Below are 15,377 nucleotides of genomic sequence, written 5' to 3' on the forward strand. Positions count from 1 at the left end.
GGCCTCAGGCAGTGAGGAGGGGGGGATGGAGGGGTGGAGGGCAGGATGGAGGGATGGGAGCCTGGTAAATTCAGGCTGAGTCACAGGTAAAAAGAAAGTCTTTCTCTCACACACAGGCTCTCACGCTCTCAAAGATCAGTTTGCATAACTATAATGAGACCGAAGATGACAATGACAAGGGTGTGAACTTTATAGATCAGATGTGGCGCGACTGTAAATATATTTTTTAAACTGATGCTTCAGAGGCACGATGTGGTTGAGGTCTTCAAGAACCAAAGCTACTTTAAAAAGCTACCGATATTCATGTGATCCAGGCCAGTGATGGTCACTGAGAGACGCTTTCATGCAATATGATTCAGAGCCAACGATGTTGCGAAACTTGTCCAAATGAACTGCAGGAGGTCAACTAGTGACTGTGATTCAGAATAATTTGAATGAATTGCATTAACACAGTTTTTTCTTATTAATTTCTCACTGTCTATATTTATTTCAATCTCTATTTGTCTGGTGTAAATCTGAAGGGACAGTGTGGCTTCACACATTCTCTATTAGCTGTCCTTTCATCCCTATAACAATACATGGGAACACAGAGGGAGCTGAACCAAAGACATAAAGGCCTGGGAGGGACCACCCAACCAACAGAGACAAGTGCCACTGAAACCAAAGTCAAGAATGCGAACTTGGGAATTGAAACTCAAAATACTGAGTCGTTCAAAAAACAAACAAAAAAAACACTTCGCATTCATAATCTGTTTGTGGAAATATTTTTATGAAGAACTTAAATTCCTGGAAACATCTGTAAGGCCGTACTAGTTTTCTGTGGGAAACATGCAAAGCTGAAAATGACCTTTAATAGCAGGATAACAAAAGCGATCACCTAATGGTTTCTTGCTTTTTTTTGTTTTTTTTTAAATAAAGGAAGTCCACGTGAAAGTGGATACATGCCATAAACCTGACAGGAAACCTAAGCTGCCCTTCTTAAACAAGAGAGCAATTTTGAGGCACAGCAAGTAAGGACAATGATGTGAAAACCTTGATATGTCATTGTATTATCATGTAGGAGATATTGTGCGTCAGATGCAGATCACATGAAAATCTTCTGATACAGTGTCACAAATTCTGAAGAAGGGTAATGCCATGACGTCAAAATGATGACAATCAAGACAATAAATCAATGCATCTGGAGTGGATAGAGGGCGAAAAACAAGAACTGGGCAAAAAGTCAAGGAGCTGTTTGATATGTTTGAAGAAGTTACTAAAAAAGAAAGTGCTGAATCAGCCCTCTTACAACATACTGGGAGACAGCGTTTAAAAAGGACTGTGACTCTCAAAACCGCACGAGTAGAACTAAACTTCCTTTGTTTGAAAGCCTGGCACTTCAGTCACATCTGGCACCAGTTTAAGTTAAATATTCATAATCATCGTCGTGACTTTTAAACTTTGGAGGCCGAAGTTTCAAACTTACATTTTTTAACATTATTTCATACAAAAACGGTGAAGAAATTAATTTACACGATATAAGTAATTAAAGAAAAAATAGGTTTAAATTCCAGATTATCTTTACAGAGTACAGCGAGATGATCTGATAATTAGTTACATCATGATGGGTTTCATAACCTCAGTGTTGCATAAACCTGTGAATGACCAGGTCTAAGCAAAAAGATCTCCAACACACATTTACCTATCTTAGATTGCCTCTGGCTGTCTGGATAACTATCCCCAGCCTAAAGCGTTCTTTTTTGGGCTGTAACATTTGTCACAGTCAGGCATCCTTCTCATGCTGCTTGAGGATGCAGTGGCTGGTGCACATCTGCAGCACAGCTTGGAGGTTCACCTGATGGGCCTTCTTGTGGCGCACATCTATATTGAGTTTGCTGTGATGTCACATAACTCATCTTGGAAGCACATCCGTGGTCGCTGGGGTAAAACAAACAGGCCTGTGGCAGCCGTGGTGCCGATCGCTGCCAAAAGGTGCCACTGAGGTTCTGTTAGCAGGACTCCAAATGGGCCCAAGTCTCAGTCTTGAGGGATACTGAAGCAGCCTGGAGAGTTTGTTGTGGGGGTGCGACCAGGGGACACTCTCCATCCACCAGTGGTGTCGCGCTCCAGCCACGGCTGATCCTGGTGACGCTCAGATGTGGTTACACCTGCCATGAAAAGGTCTGAGCAGGACACTTTCTGAGGAGAGTCTCCACCTTTGGCCAGAGGAAAGATGCTGTAGTGAAGCTGACATTAAATCTGAACAGAATAAAATTTAAAAAAAAAAAAAAAAAAAAAACTCTACCCGGATCTACTTTGGAATCCAAAGTTTTCTTTATGGTTTATGACACGACCCATGTTGTGAATATGTAAAGCTTTATATCGATGAATACTCAGTATGGATTAAAAAAACAACACACAAGAGATGCTGAAAACCTTTTATTATGTGTAAAGAAGACAGTTCATTCACCCTGATCACAAGCAGCAACGCGTCTCAGGAGGTATCTTAGTTGGGGCTGAAGCTATATGATAGAATTAAAAATAGAATTAATTAATTTGTATTTTTCATTCATCTTTGACATTTTCTTTGCAGCTCCATTTAAATTATTTATTTTAAATGGAGACTTTTTTGTCTCATTTTTGTAACATTTAAGGGTTTATTTATTTATTCATTATCACGGTGTGCATTTATTTAGTTATGAGATCTTATTTCTCATGAGTAATCATGATGTCATCATTGTTACTGGTCAGAAATGCTTCTATCTGATTTAATTCTAAAGGGGGAGAATTAATGCAAGATGAAGATGTCTGCAAAGAAAGAGATTGATTAGCAACACAGGCACTATTCATTGTTAATATTTTAACTGCCCAGGTCTGCTTTCTCATTTACTCACTATTTCCTAGTCCACACTTCGCTTCCCTCTGAAAATCACTGCAGAAAAAAGATGGACAGTTTAACATTTTACATATTTTTATTAAGAGTTTTATTTAAGTAGCTATAATACAGTTTGACCGTGCAGATCCAAAGTCAAAGTTTTCTTACCTGTGCCAACAAAAGTCCCTGAGCAGGTAACTAAGAACAAAGGAAAAGATTGAAAAATTCAGTCAGAGGTTTATTTGTAACATTTCAGCAGAGGTTCCAACAGTATATCTATCCGTCTATATCTATAGCTCTCCTACCTGAGTACAGTCTGTGCGCACAGAACTGGACTTTGCTGCCTTCTGGTGTTAGCGGAGCCACCACCACATTATACACATCCCCACACTGGACACCAGCGATGTCACAGGAGTTCTGTCCAGGTGACGCAGTGCAGGTGTAGTTATTGCTGCTGCCCAACAACTCTGTCACATAGTTGTGGCTGCTGCCAGAACTGCGCCAGTGCACACGGAGAGAATTACTGTCCATCCTGTAGAGCCTGACACCCGAAGGACAGCAGGCACCTGAACACACACATTTAAGCATTGTACTGAACTGTACGCAGTAAAATTATATCAGAAAACAGGATCACCTTGATCATTTGTAAGCACAAACTAAAATGGAAATCCATTTCACATTTACTTTTTCTATCTTTTTACAATTTCAGAATAACTTTTGAAACTAATCATTCGACATAGTATAAGTGATTTAACACATTATTACAATAATAACCACCAGGTTGTTATGTGACAACCATAGATAGATAGATAGATAGATAGATAGATAGATAGATAGATAGATAGATAGATAGATAGATAGATAGATAGATAGATAGATAGATAGATAGATAGATAGATAGATAGATAGATAGATAGATAGATAGATACAGTTAATTTAATAAAGTTTAAGTTCTTCACTATGGAAATATCAGTATTTCCTCCTTTTTGATGGAAAGCACCATCACTCACTGGATGAGAAGCCCTGGTAGGTGCAATTGGACACATGCCCACTCTGGCTGTGTGTCGCCATGGTGACAGTGTAGTTAGTGCCACAGGTGATGCATCCCATGAGGCAGTGGGACTCCTGGGTGTGGCAGCGAGCATGTCCACGGGATGATGTCAGAGAAATGATGAAAGAACTGGACCCTCTGGCATGGGACCACGAGACATTGGTCATCGCCTGAGTCACCTGAACCACTGTCAGATTCGCTGGGCAGCATGGTGCTATAAATAAATATAAAAGTCAATATGCTTGTCCACATTTGCTGGTTTCATCTATGCTACCCCATAATCCACCTAAAGCTTTGAGGCCTTGCCTGTTTCCAGTACATCAGTGTAGCTCGGTAAACTCTGGCCTGCAGCACTGTTTGCCGTAACGCTGATTTCATAAGTGGAGCCACAAGGAAGGTCAGTGATATTACAGCTGCTTCCAGAGGAGGTGCAGTTGTGCACTCCACCACCTCCCATTGCACGGGCTGCGTATGTAGCAGCCCTGTTCTGTGCGGTCCAGCTGACACTGACAGCGGAGGAGTTCTTCAGAGTCAGCTGTAGATTCACTGGCATGCAGGGAGCTGATGGAAACAAAGCAGATAACAACTTAGTATTTGACTTAAATGAGAATCTTCAATAGCGATGGATTTATAGTCATTTAAATAACCCTGTTTATTACATACAATTATCCACATCTGTCACCTGTGTCTTTGGTGTGAGCTCTGCATCCTCGGTTGCATCCGCTAATGTCGTTGCAGGGCGTCACCAGCACGCTGTAGGAACCGTCGCAGCTGAGGTCAGAGAGGGCACACACGGGCGCTGTGTCATTACAAAGGATGACGTCCGAGCCGTCCACAGCTCGAGTCTCGTACAGCTCTGCCCCTCGGGAAGCCGCCCACGTGATCTCCAGCGTGTCGGTGCTGACCGCAGACACAGACACGCTCTCTGGACAGCAGGGCACTGCAAGGATGTATTATTAACACCAGTGTCCGAGCCAGGAATGGAACAAAGTAGTCTCATAGTGGTGACTTACAGGTAGTATAGTTAAAAACTTCTCCTTCAGGACTGGTACCAGCCTGGTTTAACGCGAACACGGACATCAGGTAGGTGTAGCCACACTCGCAGCGGTATGTGCAGTTGTTTGTGGTGGTGTTGCAGCTCTCCTCACCACCATCACCTCTCTTAATGAAGGCCTCGTAGCTGTCAGCGTGAAGAACCGTTTTCCATTTAAGGGTGCAGTTCCTTTCTGATGACTCCACCAGCTCTAAGGAGCCTGGAGGGCAAGGGTCTGGCCAGACAAAAGGGGCAAGTTCAAAACAATAATGCTCTTTGGAACAATAAACAGTAAAATGCAATAGTCAGTAAAACTACACGCACAGGTGGTGAAAAACACAGGATTGGATGGCTGGCTGGGTCCGGCCTCGTTTGAGGCAGTGACCTGTATAGAGTGTGTTTGTCCACAGTCGGCAACCCACAGGGTACAGGAGCTGGATGTGGAGTTACATGTGAGGTTCTGGTCACTAATCACATGGTACTGAACGGATCCGTACAGCTCTTGGTCTACATCCCAAGATACAAAGAGCCCAGCTACACTCTTGTTCATTGCCATGGAGACATTGGCAGCGGTTGGTGTTGGAGGTCCTGTTAAAAAAGAAAACAATGACTGATTTAAAAAAAATCTTAGAGTCATGACTACATTGATAGTTATGGAGGTGCTCCACCTGCATTATCATGTTTAAATTCAGGAGAAATATGGTTAATCTGGTATTTTTTGTTTAAAAAAATTAAAATCTTACGTGTTGTCTGGTTGATGTACAAACTTTTCTCTCCCTCTCTGCCCTCGAGGTCCCAGGCGTGACCCGTGATGGCATAAAGTGAGCCAGCATCCAAGCCAGAGAAGGTCCAATTGGTGCTGCTGGTGTTTTGCTTCAAGTGGGTGCTAGAGCCAAATTTGTATATGGACAGTGTGTATATCACAGCGGTGGCAATGGGGCCCCAGGATAAAGTGATGCTGTCATTCTTAAAGGAGGAACTGGTGATTTCAATGGGAGGCAAAACTGTGGCAGAAAAAACAGGGTTAAGTTCCAACAATTAACCAGCAATAAAAAACTGGACAGATGATACATCAGAAGTTGTGCAGCATATGCAGTTTAAATGGCAAAATGCTCTGTGTTTCATTTAAGCATATAGCTATATGCCCTCAGGAAGTCTAGTATTGGTTAAAAATGTTCTATACTGGAGTAGTGTTTGTTGTTATAAATGTCTGAAATATATTCTGTCAACTAGTCCCATAAAGTGAACATTTTTTAGTTTTTCTTGTTCTTATACCTCACCAAAGTGTTGGTAGTCATGTAAATAAAGAAAAGAAAATGAAAGTTGTGTTGTGTAGGTGCTAACTTTCAGGCTTATTTCAGTTATTCATATGTTTAAGCATAATTTCCCTACACGTAATTTATAGTCAGTAAAATTTTTAAGCTGTTTTACAATAAGACATTTAAGTTTTCAGAGAGCTTTCATCCTGAAGTCACTTTAAAGTTAAATCTTCCTGCAGTTAGGCAACTGTGGTTGTTGCTGCTGTTTCTTTTAATTATTGACAATCAAAGAGAGCTCTACATTAATATCTGTATAACTGCAATTCTGAAATAATTAGTACGGTAATAATATTCATGTAATTACAATTTCTAGGGTTTTGTACAGTATAAAAATTGTTGTCACTGCATTTGCACTACAGTTAACATATCTGTATTAATGTTTTCTCTTTTTTAAATTTAATTTTGCATTTATTGTGAGTGTTTGATCAAATTTCCTCCCCTGGGATAGGAGGGAAGGTGAGAAGTGACAATTACATTTTTAACCCAGGGTCAATGTCACTGTCATTGTCAGGTACAGTAAGTAGAAGGGGCCCAGAGGGGGTCCCGATGTAAGACACACCTACATTTGCCCAAATCCTGAAACTGGGTTCAAATTATGGTGAAACCAGCAAACGATACAGCAGATCGGGTGACTTCTGCAGGACACATTGACTGATGGCGTAAATACTCTCTGTTTCCTGGTGACAGCATGACTAGTTTTGGATATAAAACTCTGGCCTGGAGTGTTTCTTTGTCACTAAGCAGGAAAACAAGCATACCTGTCTTTGCAGTCACAGGAGCAGAGGGCTGACTGCGCCCTCCACTGTTCACAGCCATGATGCTGAGAGTGTACTCTGTGTACGGCACCAGGGACTGAATCTCTGCAGGGGAAGAGCTGACTCTGTCTTCTCGAAAGAAGCCATTGCCATTCTGGACTCTTATGATGTATTGACTGGCCCCAGACTTCAAGTTGAAATCCACCATCAAAGTCCGGCTATTTTTTAGCTTCACTGATTGGATGGGATCCATCACCGCAGGGGCTAAAATAGAGCCATAAGAAGATGGTTTACACAAGAAAGGAACACACAATTTAAACATATCTGTCAAATTCATTCCTATTTTACAGTGCATTTCACGTTGTTAAGACATTTAAAAGTCATTCCTCCCTTTTAGGCAATTAATAGCAATTGTTTTACCCATGAGATGCATACGCCACAACTATGCTATTAAATCCACTTTCAGAACAGGATTAGACTGAAGTGTACATCACCTGAAGATGAAATCAAACTGCCGCTTGTCAGTGGTGCTTGAGAATTATCCAGTGCTTCAATCTCAAATGTATATTCAACGCCCGGGGAGAGAGAGTTTACAGAACCCATCACTGTGTTTGGACCAAAGGTAACAAATGCAACTGGGATGTTTGGGGAGCTCTGGGTGGCAACTGTTATCTTGTATGAGCTGGCTCCGGGCACCCTTGTCCATCTGATAATTACGCTCTTCGATGTTGCTGAGAATATGGAAGCTTGGATTCCTGATGAGATATGTGAATTAAGAGTGAATAGAATGAATCATAAATATCTATACAACTCACAGTTTTTGTGTTCATTTTGATAGTACAGCAATACATTTACGGGGAAAGAAATAGAGTACCTGATGTGACTGCAACCTGCAAAGCAGAGTTTAAAAAAAGTTGATGATTTTAAAATAAAATTTGAAACAAATATAACAGTTAAATGCTGGTTGTCCTCGTAGCAGCAGAGCCTTTGCATGAGCTATTCTGATAGGAACAATCAAACATGCTACTTTACCTGTGAGCAAATGCTCAAAAAGACGAAAACTATTAGCATCTTCATAACTCCAATCTTCAGCACCTCTGCTCTATTTCTTAACTTCTTTCTTCACTCTTAATCTTATCTTTCTATATGTATACCTGGTGTCCATTCAGCTTAAAATACCAAGACACCTTCATCCAGCCCCTCCTACCAGAAGCAAACATCCAGTCACATGAAAGGGAGACCTGGACCATGGGGCATATGCAGGTTAGGTAGCATGATATAGACACACCTTCACAGCTATAGGCATGTTATTCTATATTCAAGGATGTAGCCACCACAATTGTAGCATCTTGAGGGATCTGGATTGGATACCCCTACCCAGAGGTCCAGAGTCCTTCCCTTTTAACAGAGTAAAATATAAAAAGGAATTCGATTTCTGTCAGGAAAATAACTAATAACTACTCCGAAGGATTTTGTTTTTCCATTTACTAGATCTAGTAATGTAACAGCAGCATGTAATGGAAATACTTTCAAGCTTTTAAGATCTTTATTTTTTATAAAGAACATTTTTCTCTACCGGATATTTAATTGTGGGTTTGAAATTTTAACAAACCATAATTATTATGTTAGAATTAGAATTATGTTAGAATGTTAGAAGTTAAAATTGTGTTTCCTTTAATAAAAATAAAAAAAGGATATGCTTCAACCACAAAGGGCTACAAAGAAATTGGAACTCGAAAAATGTAAATAAAATTTATCTCTAAATTATTTTATTATTTTACAATGAGGACATTATTTCTCAATGTCGAGACTGGGGGGGAAAGGGGGGGGGGGGGTGATGTCTCGATCATCCTGCTCAACCATAAAGCTCTAAATAAAACATAAAACCCCACTAGATCAACTCTGTCTCCAAGCACCTTGATTCTCTTACTGTAATCGTAGGCTATAAGCAACCAGCTCGGAACAGGTGTATTTTTTAAAGGATTTGAAAGATGTTTTTGTGCTTGTAAAATCACTTCTATCAAACCTCTATTTGCAAAGAAAATAAACACAAGTCGGCGCGCTGTCGCATAGTTGATGACGTAAATGTCGTCACAGCCCGGGGGAACCGGAAGAGGCGCAGAACGAAGGGAAAATAGACAAGATGGCAGCAGTCACAGACTACGGACTAAGAAAAGTAGTTTGGAAAAGTAAGTTTACTCCAGTTTGACACGGCTAAACGTCCATTTTAAGCAGTACGACAGTGCTTGGTTTTGTGACTAACAACTGCGTTTCAGCTTTATCAGCTATTTAATTTACACCATGAATCGAATAGGATGTGATTCTTCTGCTTATTGTTTTGTTCGTAAACGGAAGTTCAAAACTTTGATCTGGGAGAATTTGAGGGATGACCAGTCGAACAGGACTTACAGTAGACTGGCTACAGTCTTGTTCGTCGCGTTGTTTTTGTCACAACGTTATAAAAAAGGCGATTTTGGAAAATAGTTTGTAGCGAGGTCACAGCCTCCTGTTGCCACACCTAAAGTCATCTGGCGAACATTAGCAAATCACTTTAGGTTTTAGAGAAGCTTTAACTATCTGGCCCGGACCTCAACATCTTTTTACACATTTATTGAGTTAAATGTTGAGTTTGTCCCAGGTTTGCCTGATGTCCAAGGACATGGCAACTGTTACCAAGGATGGCAACCCTGGTTACTGAGTATTTTCTTTTCTGTCCTGATCGTCAAAAACATGTTTTGTGTCTCACGCAGAAATAAAAGACACAATTATTGCAGACTGCAGCAAATCAGAAGTATGGAAGGTAGGTTAACCTATTATTGGGTAAATGCTGAGTCTATCTAGTTGCATGAAAAGATTACCATTCATAACATGCCTCTGTTCAGTTAACTTTGTACTGGGTTACCGAATGACAGCTGCTGATTTATTTTCTGACAGATAATGATTCTGGACCCCTTTACCACCAAGCTTCTGTCATCATGCTGCAAAATGTCCGATCTAATGGCAGAGAAAATAACAAGTACAAGAAACACTCAATATTTTTAGTGGAAGGATGTGAAAAAACATTCATATGGATGATGTACTGATCTACTAAAACATTCTTTGTTTCTAGTTGTGGAAGACTTGTTCAAAAGCAGAGAACCTGTACCCGAAATGAAGGCCATTTACTTCATGTCCCCAACTGCTAAGGTTTATAAGATGAAATCTATATAAAGCATTTTCATAAAGAAGCCACGTTATACAAACAGATGATTTTGGTATTGATGTTTAAGCTTTGTTGTTATCAGGAAGTATTTTATGTAAATTAGTGACACATTTTATTGTGTTCCAGTGTGTGGAGTCCTTTATTGCTGACTTCAAGACCAACCCGAAATATAAAGCGGCCTATGTTTATTTCACTGACTGTAAGTAGCTTATAGATGACTTCTTCAAGCAAAATAACTAACTTGTGCCCATCTTAATCAAATGGAGTTTTTTTGGTATAATTTTCTTTTTAAAATGACAGGCTATTTAAAAGCATTTTGGTCTCACAGATTGTCCTGATGACCTTTTCAACAATATGAAGTTGTACTGTTCAAAATACATCCGTGTCTGCAAGGAAATAAACATGAATTTCATGCCACTAGAAGCACAAGTGAGTACTTATGTGAAGGACCAGCTTTTCATGTGCTATTTCTTTCTTTTTTTGACGGCTCCTGTAGTAATATGCATTTTTGACTGAAACTGTGTTTTTGTTGTTTAACGTCGTTAAATTTAGGTGTTCTCGTGTGATAACCCAGGAGCTTTCAAAAGCATTTACAGTCCCAAGAGTCAAGACAAACAGAAGACACTGGAGGAACTGGCAGACCAACTTGTTACACTTTGTGCAACACTGGACGAGTACCCAGGGGTCAGATACAAGAAGTAAGCCTAGATGGCATTTTCTGACCAATGTCTCGAATCAGGGTAATGTGAGATTCATTTGATTGTGAGAATTATTTTGACTACTTTGTGTCCCAACTAGAGAGAGCAATATGGAGAATACAAAGATCTTTGCGGAACTAGTGGACAAAAAGCTGGCAAGGCACTATGAGCTCGATGACAGTGGGACAAAAAAGGTGAGATCACTGAGCTTGAGAAACGAAACAGCCTCCAGGAGATGATAGGAACATGAGAGCTTTTTGGGCATTTCCTTTATACAAACCAACAATGGGCAGCAAACAAAGATACAAAACTCCCACCTTTTCCTGAAGCATAATAATTATACCCAGAGATTTAATTTGTAACTTTCTGTCTCAAGGGAAAGACGCAGGCACAGCTGCTGATATTGGAGAGAGGTTTTGACCCAGTCAGTCCACTCCTGCATGAGCTGACCTACCAGGCCATGGCTTACGACCTCATCGATATCCAGAATGACACCTACAAGTAGAGTCATCTTTCATACAATCCATGCAGTGTGTTGTATGGTTATATATATTTGTCTACCAGGGATGCTTTTTTCAATGTAGCTAGTATATTTCCAGCTGTACATTGTTTTGTTTTTTTAAATCAGGTATAAGTCTAAAGATGGCTTGGAGAAGCAGGCTATTCTGAATGAAGATGACATGCTCTGGGTTAAACTGAGGCATAAGCACATTGCTGAGGTTTCAGAGTAAGTATGCAACATCTGAAGATTAGAGTGGTTACATTTATTCTCTTTTAACCAAATTGTAACCTTTTTCTACTGTCAGACAAATTCCCAAGATGGTCAAAGAAATATCGGCAAGCAAAAAGCAGCCAGATGAGAAGGTGCAGTGCTTTGAATTCTACTGTCAAATTTATGCTCAGTATTTTGCTCTTTAATGATGTCATTTAGACAATATTGTTTTAATTTCAGATAACAATTCGCAATTTGGCCCAAATGATGAAAAAGATGCCCTCAATCCGTAAACAGCTGACTGAGGTATGTGGAGACTTTAGGAATAAATAGCTTTTGAAGGACATCTGGCAGTCATGAACCCTAAAATGTCCATTTAGATGCAATATATTAAAACACAAATGAGTCATTGTTGCTACTAAATATATTTGTTTCCAACCAGTTACTATAGGTCTTGGTTGTAATACTAATATAATCAGATGTGGTGCAAAAACAAATAAAGAAACAATCAGATTTGACCATTTTGTTTTTATCTGAATTCTAGAAAACGGCCCATCTGCAGCTGGCTGAGGACTGCATGCAATGTTTCTCCAATAATGTGGAGAAACTCTGCAAAGCTGAACAGGTCTGCTTCTATCAAGTGTTTACATGTTTAACACAGTCTGAGTTAACCATATGCATAACAGTAGCAAGCGAGCAGGCATGCACAAGCATGGAGGGAGAGTTGACAGAGGGAGTAGGATTCCCCAGACGGGAGTCCTGAGAATGCTAAAGCACATCATTGCAATTTTGGTCCACAGCCAGGTTCTCCACCCTCCACCTCTCTGCCCAGTCCCTGACAGACGGAGCACCCACCACCCCATACTGGTGATTCTGTTAACCAAGTTTCCCTTTAAATCATCTAAAACTGTGTCTCCGTGCAGGACCTGGCAGTGGGCTCAGATGTGGATGGTCTAAAGGTGAAGGATCCCATGAGGACCTTGCTGCCTGTGCTGCTCCACCCCTACAGCACCCAAGACAAGATCAGAGCTGTGCTGCTCTACATTTTCAGCCTTGGAGGTACGCAGCATACTCCTTTCAACATATTCATCATTTACAGTAATAATAATAAAGCTGTTTAAATTTTCACTGAACAGGAACAACAGATGAGAATTTGAGCAAACTCATCCAGCACGTGAAGATTGAAGATGAGCGAGAGTTCATCCTCAACTGGAAAGAACTGGGAGTCCCAATCATCACAGCAGTATGTGACCTTAACTGTTGATGTGCTCCTTTTCATTTCTTTGTCACATATTTTACTGCTGATCTGGCTCAACGTTGCTTTTGTTCTTCATAGCCGAGTTTCTTCTCACGCAAATCGAGTCGAAGGGATCGTTCCCAGGACGAAACGTACAATCTTTCCAGATGGACACCAGTCATAAAGGATGTAATGGAGGTGAGTGAGTGTGAGCACCTAATGTATTCCGCAACGTATCCACCTGGGATGATTCAGTGTATTCACCCTTACTGTAAGAATCACATGCTTTAAAATTGGATTTTATTCTGTGCACAAGACAAAAGTTTCAGCAGCAGCACAACATATTGTTTCCTTTAGCAATCACTAAGATCAATCTAGGTCACTGTAAAGAAAGAAGTGTAAAAACACAACAAAGGGGTGTCATCCGATTCAGGTCATTTACGGTGGTCATGTTACATTTATGGTTATGTTGCGTATGCTTTTGTGCATGTATAAATAGCAATAATGCTTCATGCATTGAACCCTACAGAGGGCCCTCTGTCAGGTGACAACCCTCTCTATTCATCCTCTCATGTCTTTTTATGTACATTAAACGTGTAAAGTGGTTACAATGGTTAGGTGAGATGCAGTTTTGAGCCTAAACAAAGGTTACGTCTCTGTCACACGCTGCCTTGTTGAGGCATTCGGCGCAAAATAAGTCATGGCACAGACGACAATGACGATTTATTGTTTCATTGTGAGGTTTTCCTGCTGGTGTGAGTCTAGTGATTCAGCAACACAAGCCCTTTTGTAGTATGGTGACCACTCAGTAACACCATTATTTTCATTGCAGTGGAATTGAACGCACACACCTATCTTATAAATGAGATTGACATTTCCTTTTATTGGGGTTTCGAACACACAAAGTAATAAGGTTTCCCCCTCAGGATGCTGTGGAGAACAAACTAGACGCTAAAGACTGGCCGCACCAGTCGGAGTGTCCTGCAGCCTGGAACGGTTCAGGCGCCGTCAGGTACACTAGGTTCCCTCCTAAAATTCAGTTAAAAGTGGTGATGAGCGGGGTATGGTGAGGTCGCCTTCCTTCTGAGATACGGACATTCTTGTATTAAATAGATGTCTCGTCCTGTCCTCTACAGCGCTCGACAGAAAAGCAAAACAACCCAGGATGAACGCCGGTCAGGCTCCCGCCTCATCATCTTTGTTCTTGGGGGGATCTGCTTCTCTGAGATGCGCTCTGCTTATGAGGTCAACCAGGCCGTAAAATCCTGCGAGGTCATCATCGGTGAGATCGAATAACTGATTAACTCGGTCACGTCAACGTGTCTCTGATGTGCTCGGCCTCTTGGAGCCTGCAAGGAATGATTTATGTCACTTCTGATGTTTTGATCTAGGGTCTTCACACATTTTGACCCCGACCAGCCTTCTGAATGACATCAAGGCTCTGAGCAAAGGCCCCATGGAGACATTCACAATAGAGGAAAGGAGCAATGCCTGATGCTCCTCTCAAACCACGGCAGACTTTCACCGCCATCCCACGTCTCAAATCAGGAAACCTGAAGGGAACTTGCCTTACACTTAGCTTTAGATTATAATCCTCTTTCAACCCTGCACCCTGTGTAAAGTAGTGATAAGGACAAATGCTTTTGGACTTAAAAATATGAGTTTATACCAATACTAAAATCTGGAACATTTCTAATTTGACCATTTGCATTTGCCTTAAAGGAAGATATTGATTGTTGTCTTAATTTTACATCCCTAGTAAACTTTAAGACAGAATTACCTTGGCAAAAAGTTATTGTATATAGTGTATGTAAGCACCGGTCCTCCTACTTTACATTTCCAAGCGCTACTGTCAAGTTTATAGACGCTTGATGTACTGTGTTTTGAAGTGTTTTTAACAATGAATTTAAATTTTTCTTTCTGGAAATGAACGATGGACAAATAAATGGATGAAGTGGTTCAAATATTTGAGCTACAATTGCATTTTTCATTTTAAATTGCCAAAATGTATATATATTTGTAAGGAAATAATTTGACTACTTGACTCGCCATACACACACATGCGCCACATTGAAAGATATGTAAAGTTTGCAGAGAAAAGAACTTTGTTACACTAAAACACATGATGATAAGGTGACCTGTGGTCAAAAATGGAAACAGGAGCCTGACCTTAATAAAGATCAAACGATTCTAGAGATCAAAGAGTGATGTCCTCCAATGACAATGACGAAGCAGAGACAGAACAGGCGTTGCACAACAGCGTCACTCTCTTCACACGCTTGAGGATACCTTAAGCACAGCGCAACAGCGCCCCCTAGCATTCGGGTGTTTCAACTGCACAGTCTCTATAAAAAATAGCGGATCAAAGGGGATTTGACGCTTGACCTTTGATTTTAAACCGTGACATTTATATGACTGGTATCGATTAACTTTAACCAGTCAGCAGCTATAGAAAGAATTCAAAATAAACTGGACCATTGTCCAAGATCAGAGCGTTGTGAACAAATCCTGCTGTC

The 15,377-nt window shown here is 40.6% G+C and overlaps 2 protein-coding genes and 1 long non-coding RNA gene across 3 annotated transcripts; 1 reads left to right on the top strand and 2 right to left on the bottom strand.

The window, feature by feature from the left end:
* Positions 1–2,405: 2,405 nt before the first annotated feature.
* Positions 2,406–8,253, bottom strand: LOC115247229 (fibronectin type III domain-containing protein 7-like). Its single transcript, XM_029828317.1, has 14 exons — positions 8,045–8,253; positions 7,887–7,902; positions 7,507–7,767; positions 7,016–7,276; positions 5,682–5,942; positions 5,263–5,526; positions 4,919–5,173; positions 4,588–4,845; positions 4,212–4,466; positions 3,865–4,119; positions 3,160–3,420; positions 3,023–3,052; positions 2,874–2,911; positions 2,406–2,787 (listed from the first exon to the last, which is right to left on the bottom strand). The coding sequence occupies exons 1-13, from the start codon at positions 8,087–8,089 to the stop codon at positions 2,880–2,882; spliced, it is 2,454 nt and encodes an 817-aa protein (XP_029684177.1). The 5' UTR covers positions 8,090–8,253; the 3' UTR covers positions 2,406–2,787; positions 2,874–2,879.
* Positions 8,254–9,098: 845 nt separating this feature from the next.
* On the top strand, positions 9,099–14,832 carry stxbp3 (syntaxin binding protein 3). The gene is made up of 19 exons (XM_003978212.3): positions 9,099–9,201; positions 9,763–9,812; positions 9,947–10,028; positions 10,122–10,198; positions 10,341–10,413; positions 10,543–10,643; positions 10,767–10,912; positions 11,013–11,106; positions 11,289–11,413; positions 11,541–11,639; positions 11,719–11,776; positions 11,865–11,930; positions 12,169–12,249; positions 12,548–12,683; positions 12,761–12,867; positions 12,961–13,059; positions 13,788–13,873; positions 13,998–14,143; positions 14,253–14,832. Exons 1-19 carry the CDS (start codon positions 9,156–9,158, stop codon positions 14,354–14,356), a joined length of 1,776 nt encoding a protein of 591 aa, XP_003978261.2. The 5' UTR covers positions 9,099–9,155; the 3' UTR covers positions 14,357–14,832.
* LOC115247298 (uncharacterized) lies at positions 13,725–15,084 on the bottom strand. The gene is made up of 2 exons (XR_003886351.1): positions 15,031–15,084; positions 13,725–14,210 (listed from the first exon to the last, which is right to left on the bottom strand). It is a non-coding gene; the product is annotated as an uncharacterized lncRNA (long non-coding RNA).
* Between the last annotated feature and the right edge of the window lie 293 nt (positions 15,085–15,377).

Source organism: Takifugu rubripes, chromosome 20, assembly GCF_901000725.2.
Source record: "Takifugu rubripes chromosome 20, fTakRub1.2, whole genome shotgun sequence".
Classification (NCBI taxonomy): domain Eukaryota; kingdom Metazoa; phylum Chordata; class Actinopteri; order Tetraodontiformes; family Tetraodontidae; genus Takifugu; species Takifugu rubripes.